This window comes from Haliotis rufescens, unplaced genomic scaffold, assembly GCF_023055435.1.
Source record: "Haliotis rufescens isolate VD_foot unplaced genomic scaffold, xgHalRufe1.0.p SCAF_6, whole genome shotgun sequence".
NCBI lineage: Eukaryota > Metazoa > Mollusca > Gastropoda > Lepetellida > Haliotidae > Haliotis > Haliotis rufescens.
The window spans coordinates 13318502-13334291 of NW_025964334.1; the positions used below are offsets into that span (position 1 = coordinate 13318502).

Here is a 15790-nt window from a genome sequence, read left to right on the forward strand (position 1 = left end):
CTTTCTCTTCCCTAGCAGTACAAAGCAATTAATTGTCTTTGTAAAATGAAGAAAATGAACATTTAACCTGAATTAATCCTTGCGATTTCACTATATCAGGGCAATTGATCATAAATAACTCAAAAGAACCTGGGAATCAACCATTGGAAATGTGAACTTTTCAAACACAAGACTGTGAGATAGCCTTAGATGACTAAACAAAGGTCAGTCCAAATCTACATAGTTACACATGCATGAAGATAATTACATTCTACTTCCGACTTCAAATAAAGCCGAGTTATGTCCCAATAAACAGTAGGATCAATGATGCAAGAATGGAGTGAGTGAGTGAGTGAGTGAGTGAGGCTTTACTCCACTTTTAACCATATTCCACCAACGTCACACCAGGTCCTCTAGAAATGGGTTCACAGCAGGACTAGAAGTACAGGGAAGCTGTGGTGTAACAGGGAATCTTTAATACATGAACAACGCAGACTATCTCACTAACGTTATCTCTTGTCACCAGCTGACGATATCTTGTCCACTTCCTTCAACACTGGGTACAAAAAAGCTGTCTGAGCTACCATAAAGCGATCAGGCGGAATACAAACTTACAGTAATTCCTTTCAAGTGGCAAGTTTTGCAATAGGAAAGCTTTGGAATGACTAAGACACTGGCCTGATCTGCAGGTCTGCTTTGAAAGAGCTAAACATTCCTTCCTTGCAATGAAAGTTTTGTTTTAAGTTGATTGAAAATACCTTTTATCCTGAGCACAGTGATCAAAATTCCCCTCTTAAACCTGTTTCTATTTTCATAATTAATACACTGGGACACTACTTCACGATGAATAAACATCTGACAAATCTGTGATACAAACGTTAATATTTAATCTTACGTTGTAAGCACTGAGGAGAATATGTTGTCCAAAAGCATGTCCATAAGAGACAACGCCTTCATTTGAATAAAGGAATTCATTCAGGTACAAAGGCTCTTGGTAGTTGCACTGGTTTCCTGCAAGTTTTGTTTAATAAATATGCTTGGCTGTTTCCACATATGGTTCTAAGTTGAGTAACACAAATAGGAGGGTGGATGGTATTTGCTAGGGCTTGTTAAAAGCAGCTTGAAATAGCCCCATTAAGTAAACATGGACACCATGGACAAAAGGACAGACGGTCTAATTCCCAACCTTCGCTTCGTTAGAGGATAATGAGGAATGAGACAGAACTTTGTCAAGCCTGTCTAATGAAGTGGGATAAAATAAACATGTGAAGGGAATTTGAGAATTTAATCTTGAATTTTTCAGGGTTATATTTGAGTAGAAACTTGCCTCGAGGTTTCCCGTCGCAAGAGAAAGGGTCAGATTTTATATCCTCCAACGGTTTCAAGCCCACATATCCGAGGGTTTAATCAGAAATGTTACTTGTGAGTTATAGCAGACAAAAATTGGTTTGACACGAAACACAGTGACAAGCAAAAAAAGAGAGACACCAAGTCAAAACCTTACTTTTTTTCTTAAGTAACTTTCCATTTTCCTGTCAATCAAAACTTAACTCCGAAAAAAATAATAACAGTTTTTTTAACTTTGTGTAGAAATATATAAATCAGAGATATCCAATATACTACAAGTTGTTATATTTAGGAGCAAGTCTGTAGCAAAAGAAATAAATCTGATCGTCTAACTGTGTGATTTACATCAGGCAATAAATCCATTGGCAATTTCTGTGTCCGAGACACTTTCAATGGGATCACACTGACTATAACGAAGAGAATTAGGCTTCAAATATACTTGAGTGCCGCCTCAGCTTTAGTGCCATCGCCAACCGAAATGCTACATATTTTGACAATCAAGCATGGTAATAAAGGTCCCCTAATTCAATATTCGCCTCCATAATAACGCTGGCGCGTCGACAAAGCCCAAACATGGCGCCCCCTACCTAAGGTCCCGACCTGGCCCCTCTCATTGAGAAACTACAGCAAAATTCCATTTGAGAAAATTTCAGTGAATGTCGGTGTTTCATACACTCCCTCTTGCACAGCGGCCATCAATTCATTTGAGTACGATGCAGCATCCCCTCTCATAGATAAGTCATAATTTAGGGCTGACCCTCTGATGGCACCGTCACCTCGGGGACAGAGTTTTTCACTTACAAGGTTAGCTGCCCCAAAATAACACCCTGTTACCGTCTTTTTCTTGATGTTGTTTGGATATCACTCATCACGAGCTGTCCGATGTGATTAATGAGTGAATGTATTTGCACATATTACTTGTCCCCAAGGGGCTGTAAAACGGATCTCACCACATACATCGGACTCTCTTGGAGAAATTGAGGAAAATGCTAAAAAGTTCTATGTGCTTTTTAAGATGAAGGGAATTTGTAAATCAAGCAGAAAGACGGCAATAGAAATGGCTTGAAAGCTTTACGAACGATGAATAAGGCTTGCGAAAACTGCTGCTGACATTTTCATACAAGTGCGGGACAATAACATTTACATGACCACGGCTACCAAGACTTTACGTGACCACCACAACCATGCACTTACACAAGGCTGGCTAACCATCATTCCCCACAACCATCAAGTTGAATGCCAGACCCAAGCTACTTTGCAATTTTCAATACGAGCTTGTGTATCTTAGAAAATTGAAAAAACTCTCATAAAAAGAATTGTCCAACTTTAATGGGAAAAGAAACTCAAACAATATAATTACCCTACATGTGGTCCCTTTTAAAAATAGTTTAAGAACGAAGAACTAAAAGAAAGGCTTTTTGGGAAAAATTCTGCTGAGGTGTCAAATGCGTTCATTCCTAATTTCTATTAATACTTCGAATTTAACACTTAATGGTAAATTGTTGAAAAAGACCACCAAGCTTTTGTGTCATTGTCAATATTCTTAGCTGCCTCTAAAACAAACCAGCAACTTGCCCCAACAGCCTGCTCAGTGCTGCCTAATGGCTTCTGGATACCAAATCAACAAAGCATGACGTCTCATCTATCCAACTATGTAGCTCTCCATATCAAATTCACTGTTTGAAACGCTATGCGAGTTCTCATCTCGTTCACTGGCTTTGTGCATGAGACGGGACAGGACTGAGACAATGCTTGGGAGTCTAACGGCAGGTAGCCTCGCACCGAGACAACAAGGCTTAATGATGACATTCTGCGTCACTAACCCTGGCATCACGCTCGCTGTTTACAATAGACTATCTTGTGGGATTTGCTTAATTACTTGCTGCAATGTCCGTAAGTATCATCCACCATGCTGTCATGTGTGGCTGCACCTTCGTTTAGAGTGGCAAAGCAAATACACAAGTTGAAGAATGTGTTCTGCTTTCTATTCCATATGATAAGTTCCTTTGAAGTTGTGGCCATTCAGAACATAGTTCTACAATAATACTTAGGTTTGGATGTATGCAGGAGGCAAATTTAGGTTTCATCAAACAGCTATAAATATTTCTCACCAAAGTCACATCATTGTGTTGACAAATGTGGCTCTTGCATCTTTTCGAGATTTTTACATGGAATAAATAGGACCATAAATAATGCTTGCTGCAACCTCTCAAAATACTAGCACTTGTCATTGCATAATATCACGCTACAATAAGAAAGGAAGATGATAATATGCTGGTTGGAAAGTAGTATTTAACGTTAGCTAACGCGTCTTGTCTAGAACGGAAACAAACAGAAGCTCGGCGGCAACGTGTTATAGCATCCTCATATACTCAAACTGATCTGGCAGAGAGAATCCTTGATGACTTCAGAAAATGCCAGATATTCTCTCGATGCATATTACATTGTATAATGTGCTCCAAGCACACACGTTGTGCGGAAACGGACCGCAAGAGTTCGGGCCCAACAGACGCCATGGTTCCTTTTCACTTGCTTACATTAGCCACAAAATTCTGTTTACTCTCCGAACAAACATTTTTCTTTTGCCGGATTCGGTCTAAAGCCCTCTTCATTAAATGGCACTGTGAAAATAACACACACTAATCCCTTGCTGTATGCTTACTGCTAACAGATAATCATGCTAGTTTAGAACACTTCACACTACTAAGGCGTTTTCATTCAAAACGAAACGATGTAATATTTGGCTGACCAGTGCAATGAAATTTTCAATATTGCAATGAGCGATTACAAATTCATCATTGCATCTTAAAGTCTAACTTGTAGTTTTCCAGAAAAGTAGAGAACAAAACCTCTAAATTAAAATAAGGAATTTTTTCTTCTTTTCTAGGCATTGCAATTTCGCATGTAATCCTGTTCCCGGCACCTAAATCACATGTTCTGTTTGTTCAATTTCATGGTATTACGTGGAATTCCTAAGATGTGACAAAAAATGACAATAGCTCCACTCTTATCTTCAGAGATAAAGAGAATTTTCATGAAGAAAATCATTTTTGAACTTTTTTTATGCTCCCAAATTGATTTTTAAACAGTGGGAAGGGATAGCTGACTTTGTTCCTTAATGGATATATGTGCAGAAACCATGTGACAATAAACCTACGCCATTAAGTGCCCATTGAAACAGTCACATAAACAGTAATTAATTTAGATTCACTTATCTTCAATCACCAAGAAAAAATGGAGCATCTGTAAAACTTTTGTGCATCAATTCAGAAACTTGACAAGTTAAATCATGTACATGGACTTGTATGAAAATGCAGTTGGACACACACCATAAATCCAACTTAAGATGGCGAAATGAGAAGATGTTCAACAAGCTTTATGAAAACATCACACAACCATCACGGACACTAACTGAAACAGCTTGGTGGAAGTCAGCAACGGTAAGCATAAACAAACAAATGAAGCACTATCCATCGAATGAAGATGGCCACACAAAATTCACATTGAAATATATTAGTGTAAGATAATTGGCAATAAACTCCCACTAGAGTAACAAGTACGCATATCTTAATATTTTAAGAATTTTAGACATGCCAGTACAACATGCTTCTATTAAAACTTACATACCCAATCAATTCAAACAGTATCTACTTCGGGTTTTGTTGAATGTACAAATGACATTATTTAACATATATTGTTTAAGATATATATACACTAATAATAAATCACCATTGAATCAACCTGACAGGTATTGGGGGAATCAAGTCCACTCACATGCGTCCAATTTTACATCATTCAATCCAGGCAATCTGGCAAGTTAAATACAAGATGTTTTTCATCATTTACCAACCAAACTCACTGTTTGCCAGCCATAAGATAGGGTTTAGTTCAGACAACCCCATTCTATGCAGGATTAATTGGATCGTTGGCCAGAGCATATTAAAATCATTACATATGCGGGTATTTTTTAAATTTAAATGAGAAATGCAAATTAATATTAACACATACTGCATATGACATTGTCTGTCACATGCAGATTAAAATTCATGTTATCTTAGTAACATATTTTCCATTCCCATCATAAAGATCCCCAGAGAGGCAACCCCCCCTAAGGATAAATAATTGAAAGCATCAAATATTTAAAGATGGGTTAAACCTTTGGGCTCACCAGGTCTGTCACAGTTCAGGGCATTTCCCTTCTAGTATGAAAGAGGCTAGGTGTAGCTTTATTATACGTGGCCTTGAATAATTAAGTAGTGTTTAACATTTTGACATATGGCCCAAATACTGTTTAGGAGTGCCATACAAGGGAACCTATTTGAAATTTGAACATTAGTATCTTCATACTACAAGGCGTCCTGGGGATGATTACTGTGTTATGGTTCAAAATATCTGTACAGGCTGTCCTGTCACTGTTGCCATGGTAATTCTAATCTTTCAAATTTTTTATTTCACAGGTGATGAGAATTAAACCAACAGAAATAATGTTGTTCAAAATATGTGAATAGGTTATGCTGTCACTGTTGCTTTGGTAACCTAATCGTTCAAATTTTGGATATCACAGGTGATGAGGAATTCATCAATAAGAAATGTTGTGGATCAAAACATTTGTTAAGATTATTCTGTCACTGTTTCTATGGTAACCCTGATCTAGATCAAAATTAGGTGATGAAAAATTCATCAACAGATATGTTGCTACAAAAATATTTATACAGTAGCCTTCTACATGCTGAGGTAATTTTAACATATCAAATTTTGGACTTGCTTGGATTTTTCTCTCTACTTCAACCTGGCTGTTCGTCACCTGTCCAGCACCAACATCACGCAATTAACGACAATTGTCGCATGTTGACACAGTCTCGTCAGTAGCTGAGAGTTAATGACGACGCCCTTTGTCTGAAGCACTAATACATTTATCAAGGCTGGATCTCTCTGTACCAGATCGGGAAGGGTCCCTCTAGCCCCTCGGGCTGACAAACACTAGATTGGTGACGACAGGTGAACAACACCACGCTACGCATTCAAAGAATGAGGCTCTACAGGGGTGGATATACAAATTCACTTTTTTAGAATTACCACCTATTCCTATGGTGTGTGCGCTTCCTATTATACATACAAGTTTTCCTTTCACATTACAGATAAGATATTTTAGTAAGGAAATTACTGAAACAAAGGGCTTAAACCAACAGTGAGATATACCACCCCTGGCTGAACAGGGACAAGTATAATTTATGACTGGGTATATGAAACTACAGAGAAACAAACATCTGTGTGAGGTTCAGGTAGTGCTTTTGAGGCAGGATAGGGCAATTGTCAATAAACAATAGTCAGTACGAAACTCATAAATTATTCATATTTTAAAAACAAATTGGGGATATCCTTTTAAAGTTTATCACTGAATTTCAAAACAAGAAATCAGAAAACGTTGCCCATAAAAATGGATTATTAACCTCAACTAATGCTACCATGTACCTCATCATTTCACCATCTTCTCTCAAGATACATTCAAGGGCAGAAATTCTGCAAATAAACTTGAAAAAAGGCCCAGATACATTTAAACCCAAAACTAATCTATTGTGATAACATTTGAGGAGAAGAGACACACATATATACATAGTGACACTATTTTTATGGAAATTGTAATAAATATACCCATTTTTGTTTCATTCATCTTAATACAGCATTACCCATTTGGGTGCTGGTTTACACCATGTCCAGTGAGAGGCTAACACACCTTTACAAAGTAACAAGGCTTTAATTGAATGACCTTAGTAAGTTGGGATTAATCTGACCACACTGGAAGTACTAAAATATTCAATATGGTTCTGTTCTACCATGACAAAGGGAGTCCCTTGATAGCCCCACAATGGCCATCGTTCGAAGCTTTGAGAGATAACAGGGAAGGTTTTATCCAATAACGTTTATATTATATCTAATATTCTGCTTTCATTTCAGAGACTTTTTCATATTCCATATGCATTTAATTATGCAACATAAACGTGCAATTCAATTCTTGTATTATTGGGGGTAATTGTATAAATTTGGATTACGGGAAAGGTGCTGCGATGTATAAGCTGCTAAATTCGAAGGACTACCATGGAATTGATTGTGTCAAATCTTTCATATTATTCAATAAAATATGGGATAAAATTTGGAATTTTCATTCGCAGTTGACAAAGAACCCAGACCTGCATCAACACTTTGTGAATTACTTCTGTAAAACAGTCATATACAGCTGTCTTAGGGCTTAATACTACAAAACATGACCAAGAAATGAAATCAAAACAAAAATGGGGAAAAAACTACATAAAATAGGTATGTTTGAGCCTTGTTTTGATAGAAAATTTGGGTATTAAAGGACAAATAATCAAATGACATGCTTTCCTGGAGGTTTCAAATTTCCCATTTCAGTTAGATACACTGGTGGGCACAGCAGGGGGACCCCGTGAGGCCAGGGGAGGAAAGGCTTCAAGAACTTCTACATTCCCAATAGGTCACAGGACAAACGTATACACAAATCTACAAGCTTCTTCAATTCAAATACTGAATGGGCAATAAATAGACAATTTGACACGTTTTTTCCCTGTTCAGCCAAACAAGCAAGTGTTGGTATGAAATTAGCACCTGTATGGGGCAACTGACACAAGAAATTAGCGAGACCCTCGGTAAAAGTCAGCTCCTCTAACAGAAAGCTATTCCTGGGCTCCTTTCAGGCAGTCAGGCCTCCTTCTTGGGTCAGAACCAGCTGATAACGGACTCGGGGAAGGAAATTAACTCAACGCTCACATTGCCAAAAATTACATCTGTAGGCTGTAGGCTGTAGCGGTAGGGTGAGGTGGCATGCATAATTAATAGGTCAGGAGCAAGGCCTGACTCGACCCAATGCAGGGACCATACCACTGCACGGCACCAGCTTCCCCAGGCTGGCCCAACAAAGAACATGCTTGATGCTATACAATTCTCGCCTTAGTCATGCTATGTTCTCAACCCAACGAAAGCCGCTATAAGAAAATAAATTACTCAATCATCCCCTTGAGCCTGGTAATATGAATTGGCGAGGTGATTTTGCGCCATCTTTGTTTTACTCCATGTGCAGGCTTGCGATGCTTTCCACGAGGATAAATGTTCCGGGTTTTAAACCATGAGCTTAATCCCTCATCAATTCTCAGCCACGTTTAACATCGTTATAACAATTCCTGTTCACGATCTTTCTCGGGGCTGAGCAGGTTTAGTTTAAGTCAAAAGGTTTTACGTCTAATTGATTTTCGGTACATTAAGAAAGATACTTGAATATTCTACATACAAAGGTCTACTGGCCATAAATAACTATCATCATCCAACACTCACTTCACAACTACATCTTGATCAAAACATCATAATCCCTATTGACTGTGTCACCATCCCACTTGAAATACTATCACCTACTGACTGGATCACTATCACCTATTGACTATCATTAGCCCCTATTCACTGTATCACTATCTCCTATTTGCCTTATTATTATCACTTATTCACATATTACTAACTGCTATTCGCTGTATCACCATCTCCTATTCACAATATCACTATCTCTTATTCACTGTATCACTATCTCCTATTCACTGTATCACTATCTCCTATTCACTGTATCACTATCTCCTATTCACCATGCCACTATCTCCTATTTCGCTGTATCACTATCTCCTATTCACCATGCCACTATCTCCTATTCACTGCATCATTTTCTCCTATTGACTACAGCTATTCACATCTGCACAACAGCATACCTACCATTTATTCAGCATAACTCAACACCTCCTCAACATTAACACCCCACACAGTTCCCCTGCTCACTATTAACTTCAACAATATTTCCATAGCCCCATGTACTGTATTGCAAATAACACCTGACTATACAAAGTCATTACAACTAATAACAACAGTGACCAAATTTCCAATGTGATATCAATAATAGAGAGAAGTGGCCAATAGTCATGGCATATCACCATGTTCCTTTAAGTCCCAAGTTGAAAGACAGGCCGATCTTTCACACTGTGTAGAGACAATTGATGCTGATCGGTGGTGTTCATCAGTTAGCGAGTCTGTCGACATCTGCTCACTTGAACATAATACGAAATCACATCAATTCAAAGCTAGATCAATAAAGATCAACTGGTGAAATACGAGAGCTTCAGATTTATGTAAACTGTTCAGTACATTCCCCCAGCCATAATACTTCACATATCTCACTTAACACATCTCCCAAATCATGAGAACACTGTCAGAAAAAAATAGCAAACCAATTCAAGACCCTAACCTTTTTATATGAAAAAATTACTGAGATTTGAACGAAGACAAGAAGCCTGTCCGATGACCAAATTGTTCAAAACCCTTGAACACATAACACGAAGGCACCCTCTTGCAAAATGGAATTAAAGATTAATCCTATTTGAAGTTATATATACTACTCAAAAGAAGTTTAAGAACACCCGATTCTTTGTTAATACTTATAGTTTGTCATTGCATGACAGATTAACTATAGTAATATGAAAGAATCGGATGTTCTTTAACTTCTCTTGAGTAGTATACAATGACCTATTTTGATCACATTTGCCAAGGTCAAACCAATCCAACTGAGTATGATTCAAAGAAATTAGATTTCTACAAATATCTGTATTTACATGGAAACGGGGGAGAAAATGAACGTCCCTCAATTAGCATTGTCTAGACAGGGGACGACAATCTACATTCCTGGTCAATAACAAATATTGTCGGATAACTTAACTATTCATGGCCAGCACGCTGGGGGAGGGAAGAAGCCCCATATATATAAAATAATCATCTTCGCTAGGCTATCTACATCGTTAATAACTTATCCTAAAACTAAATGTCAAATTTATATTTCAGAGAGTTTTTTTTCCCCCTGAAAGGTCAGCCTGACATACCTCGATGGAGAAGATGAAGCTACAACATAACTATGCCAATATTGAAGAAATAAATCAGCAAAATTAATTGCAAGCTTTGAATAAGTAAAATATGTAATATTTCAACTAGATCTATATATATATAAATATAAGTCCTTTACTACTTGTTAAAGAATGATATCACACAACACATCATCTAGGAATTACAAAAAAGGATGACTCAAATACTACCAAAAAAACGTAAGTGGTAACTAGATATTGAATATCAAAGATGGAAAGAGTAAATTGGTACAATAACTATGGCATTTCGGATATTGCTTTTCTCTGGGTACCGATGCACACAGCTATGAACCATACGGGATATAAATTCTACAAATATTACAAAATACATTAGCTGTTAATTTTATGAGAACAAGCAAACCTAGAACACAGTCAAGGTCAAAGAGAAGCATTCTGGCCATTACGTTGTTATTTTGATTAAAGTGGGTGGCAAATGGTGAATATAGAATATATAGCATCGTATTATGACCCGAAACCAAGGTTAAATGCCTAACTGCGACTTTAGGTACTTGGTTTAGTTTGTCGCAAGTACATGTAAACATCCCTGGAATAAAAGTGGATTACATATGAAGATTTTATTTCACAGCAATCCAAAAAATCACAAAATGTTTTATTATAAGGATACATGCATGGCATCATGGTTGAATTTTATTTGAGGGTAATAGTGTTGAATGTTATTGATGGGAATATTGTTGAACGTTGTTATTCATGGATAAAGTGTTAGGGCAATCATGTTAATGAGTCCAGTGTGCTCATTCATTCATTCATCCATGTTAGTCGACTAGGAAGAAAGATACAAAAGTTGCTAATGAATAAATAAGGGGAAGATGATAGCAATAACATGAAGGTTATAGCTGTCTCATGCTATGGAGATGAGGCTTTCTACAACCTATCCGCCCTCAACATGATTTTGGAATGCTCCTAAACACTAAATGGATTGTTCCATGTTGTGAGTTGAGGGAGGATAGGTTCTTCCGATGCAATGAGGATGGTGAGAAGCATCCCATGCTAAATGAATGAAAGGAAATTAGTAGGCAAATGAATTAATTTGTTTTAGAAGGGTTAGAAAGGTCAAGGTCATCCCAGAAAACTAAGATGTACCTGAATTTTACGCTGTTTCAAATTAATCAGCTTCAGTGGGAGAGGAGAAGTGGACTCCCCTGAAAGCACCACACTGTAAAATAGGAAACGAAAATTAAAATCTGAAAAAGGAAGAAAAAGAAACAAAAGCAAGAAATAGAACAAAATCAAAACAAAGGTCAACAAAAAGACAGGTATCAGAATCAAATAAAACATGTGAATAAGACAGATTTGAACACAAATAAAGACGACATCGTGTGAAGGAAAAAGATGACAGAGTAGGAAATAGTTGTCCCTGCATCTCTGCACTCTGTTACCATGGCGATGCTATATTCTTACATTCCAGATAAAAGAAATGCTTGTTTTACTTGAAAAGAGAACAGCTTATCTGTGTCAATTGAAAGAATGACCCCTGTAGCTATGGCGACTGTAAACACTCCTGTTTTTTGCCAGTGGATCTGGTTGAACACAAAATGCCAGAGTGTAGCAGGCTGTCCTTCAAGCTGTGAGTTTTTAGGGTTCTGTGACACAACTGTCAGATGAACATCTGCAGGTGTTCCAGATTACTTTATTGAGCTCGACAACGACACCATAAAAAACATTCAGACAGAGATCACATTCAAATCTTTTATTCCCCGGGTAGAATTAAGCTAAAACTGATCGTGTGCATACTAGCTGTTGTAACAAGTGACGAGTTGAATTTTTATTAAACATCTTTAAATCTTAAGGTTTCAAGCTAGTGAGAATCTTAATACCTGAATGCATGTACCGTCGGTTTTATTGTATGTGTTTGATTTCAAATTTGTGTGAATGTGTGTGGATACCGACATGATATTCGTCGCTGTGATATTAAGGCGAGTGAGTGAGTGCCAGCATGTACATACCACTGGGCAAAAACTAGGAGCCCTATATACGGCTCCTGCTCCATTTGCTCAACAATTGACGGGTGTTGGAGTGACCTAGTTGGCCTACTTTCAATCCTTTGTAGTTGGGGAAACCCCTAACCTAAAATTACCTCGACTGGCATGTGTATAATAGATAATCAATGGACACATGATGTAGCGGTTGTCTTCATCGATAGTTGCCACTTGATGCGAGGCGTCACTCCCAGAGACACAGACAACCGTCAATCACATTGCTCTCACCTCATGCAAGTGATACTGTCACTTGCAATTGTTTCAAGTTAGTGGAAACTTTCTGCCCAGACGATAGCGTCGGTTTTAATTCCATACTTGTCAACAGTGCTCATTGTGACCTGGTTGTGTTGTTACAGACGTAGCTGGCATTGCAAGAGTAATCTATTGAGCAACATCAAGGGACACGAATCCTAGAGCAATATCTGCTCCAATTTAAAGTCTGGCTTTTTTATGATCATGTCCAGTTTAAATTATCCACTAACATCAAACACATCTTTTTAAAATATAAAAACAATGAAACTTACAAATTTCATTTGAAACTTAACAGCTTCATTACTATGTTGAGAAAAATAATAAATATAAAATAGTCATGTTTAATGGGTGTCCTAAATTGTTTTTAGCAAACAATGGTTCATTTCCAATTATTTCCAAACACAGACCTATTATTCCCAAAAGCCATACCTCAGTGGGCATAATGCCTAAATTTTTAATAACACTAGTCCAGCATCCTGGAAACAGAGAGAGCCATGTACCCAGCAACCTCCACCTACAGGTTATTTGTGACAAGCTCTCTCCCCTTGGCTTTGTTATCAGACAAAGAGAAGATGGAGAAAGACCCAGAACACCTCAACACATCCCCCCACCCCCTCCCATCGCCTGCTTGGACACTACCTACCCACTGAGCTCAGCACAGATGTACCGTAACAGCTGGTTGATGACAAAGTCCTAACTTGACTGTATGCTTGGTATTAATGTACATATTACCAGCTTAGCTTGATTTATCATCTGAGAACATCTTCAACTCAATTAATACTTTCAGTTACATATCTCATGGTACTTTGGGTGTATGTGAATTATTGCAATAATGAATATTTACTGTTATGACATCTTGAAAACTGTGAACATTATTAAACAGTCGTTGCTGACTATTTTCGTTCGAACAAATATTTCTTCTTTAAAAAATAATTACAATGTACTTTTCAACTTTGGCATTTACCCTACATTAGTAACATTTCACCCTGTAAGCTATTTCCCTAATGTTTTTTGTCTGCGGGCAACGATGTTTCAAACGTCTTATTTACATGCAAAACGGGTTCCTCAATTGACAGAAGCTTTTATCTTAAAAACATCACAACAAACTCAATCAATCATGCTCCATATTTAGGGCTGAGCATACTATAAAATTCATTTTACTACGCCCGAGACATAATCGCTCAGCCTAATTATCATAATAACACAATTTCCTTTTTCAACTAAACAACAGTGACCTCATTTGCTGAGTTTTCTACCATCCAGGTAGCCTATCAGCATAATTGTTTTAATTGTACTACAATGTGTACACAAAACCGCATCTGCAAACCATCAGTTTGCATCCGACTTCAGAGAAACTTGTCACCATAGAACAATTAATTTCCCTGCACATACACTGGAGCATAATTGTATTCCGTAGACTCTATGCTCCGAGTTTGTTGCTCAGAGCTCTGCGAAACAGTTTGTTAGTGGAGCTAGCTTAATTAACATATTCACTGCGGGCCTTTCATCTCCACGTTCATTGTGGGGTTACCTGGCGTTAATTAGCAAATATATTTTCTCGGCACCACATTTAGGCTGTCTTTCTCCACTACTTGCTTCATTTGCATAATGAATTATGGAAATGGGGCTTTCAAATCAAGCTTTATATTTTTCAAAATGGAAGTTTGACCCGTGTCAGAGGCAATAAATGCATGGGCTTCAAGCTGAATGGGATTTATGACAATCTATAGAAATGTAGCACTCTGTAATGTTATTCCTGCATGTTGTTCAAAATTATTAGGCGGAAACGAGAAATTTTCAGGAGGGATGGAATAATGCCACCTTGTATAATCGCCCAGAAACACACTTTGTGAACTGTCATTATAATGGACTGAAAATTAATAAAATAAAATATTACCAAGATATCATCACATAAAAAGTAAATTTCAAATTCTGTCAATCCCTTGAAAGCTAACATTTACATCACTTTCACTAACATTATACGCCGAGTTGCAGCCTGATGCGATATCCTAGTTCCATGGCTCGACTACCTGAAGACTAAAAGCAAACATGAATATGCATTTAAGCTTGTATTTCCTGATACACCTGGGCCCACCAGCTTCTGTACAGCAGCTTTCATTGTCATGGAGATGAACATACAGTTATTTATAGAATAAATGACTGACACTATCAGTTCAAGCAGAAATGTCATAATTCTATGTGACTGCAACATAATTTATTCTGAAATCTATCCACCCTGAAAACAGATTGTTTGGGCTGGCTGTTTTCTTATTGCCCAGAACGATGCCATGAGAATATACACTCATCAAGCAGTAAACAATTACACAAAGAACATGAAGCCGAATGATTTGAGTTACTACAACCAGATGAACCAATGTACAAAAGTATTCAGCATTTCCAATTTCTCTTATTGAGTTGAGTCTAGTCAATTACAAGCCCAGATCCGCTTTATTGCCTGTCAGATAGATCTATGCCAAATACTCTTACTTAACAAATGAAGAGAAGCCGATAGTCAGTATCCCTACAAATCCACAGATGGCATGATTATTCTCGAATATTACGACCAACTTGGTGAACGAGGTACTCTGGAAGGAAACATTTCCTATTTCAACTTCACAGCAAATTACATGACATTGATAACATTTGGAGGAAACTTTGACAAAGGATTAAAAAGATCTCATTGTGTCAACACTAACATGTGAAGTCATAACTGAAAGATAAACGAAATTCCTGTCCCAAATGTTGTGACTTGAGAGCACCCCTCAATAGCGTGTGCGTGCAAATCATGAAAGATTATAATACCTTCAAAACCGGGAGGCATATTGAACTTGTCAAATTAACCAATGTCACATGCAGACATTTTTCTGTTGATGTGAATTTGAGTCCAACAGGATGGGAAATAGAGATATGTAACAATCCACAACCAGTCCCCAGAAGGTGAATCTCTTTCAGATGGTAATACAATCCGTGTGTCTCCATGGCAACCATGGCGGGTTTACTAACAGGATATTTTTGTCTGTTTCCTTATGTATAAATCTTATTGGGTCTGTAGGTAAACATGGGAAAGTAGGAAACGAACTTGCTATCGATTCAATCACAATATGTCCTGGCATATAAAACATTTTTGCCAAAATCACCAAAGTAAAATTATTTATAGATATTTTTGTGTAGATGAAGCATGTGTATTGTATTTAACAGCATTCATACGTACTGGTATCTAAATAAATTTTAATTCTGATCTTTATGCTATTG

At 37.5% G+C, this 15790-nt stretch overlaps 1 protein-coding gene across 3 annotated transcripts in view; it reads right to left on the reverse strand.

The window, feature by feature from the left end:
• The window catches only part of LOC124135471 (one cut domain family member 2-like), a 36357-nt gene that overhangs the window by 14711 nt on the left and 5856 nt on the right, over positions 1-15790 (reverse strand). The window contains exon 2 of one of the 3 annotated variants that reach the window (XM_046500824.2): positions 11391-11463. The exons of the other annotated variants lie outside the window; for them this stretch is intronic. Within the exon in view, the coding sequence (XP_046356780.1) occupies positions 11391-11463 (73 nt within the window). The remainder of the gene's footprint in view (positions 1-11390; positions 11464-15790) is intronic. 3 annotated transcript variants of the gene reach the window in all.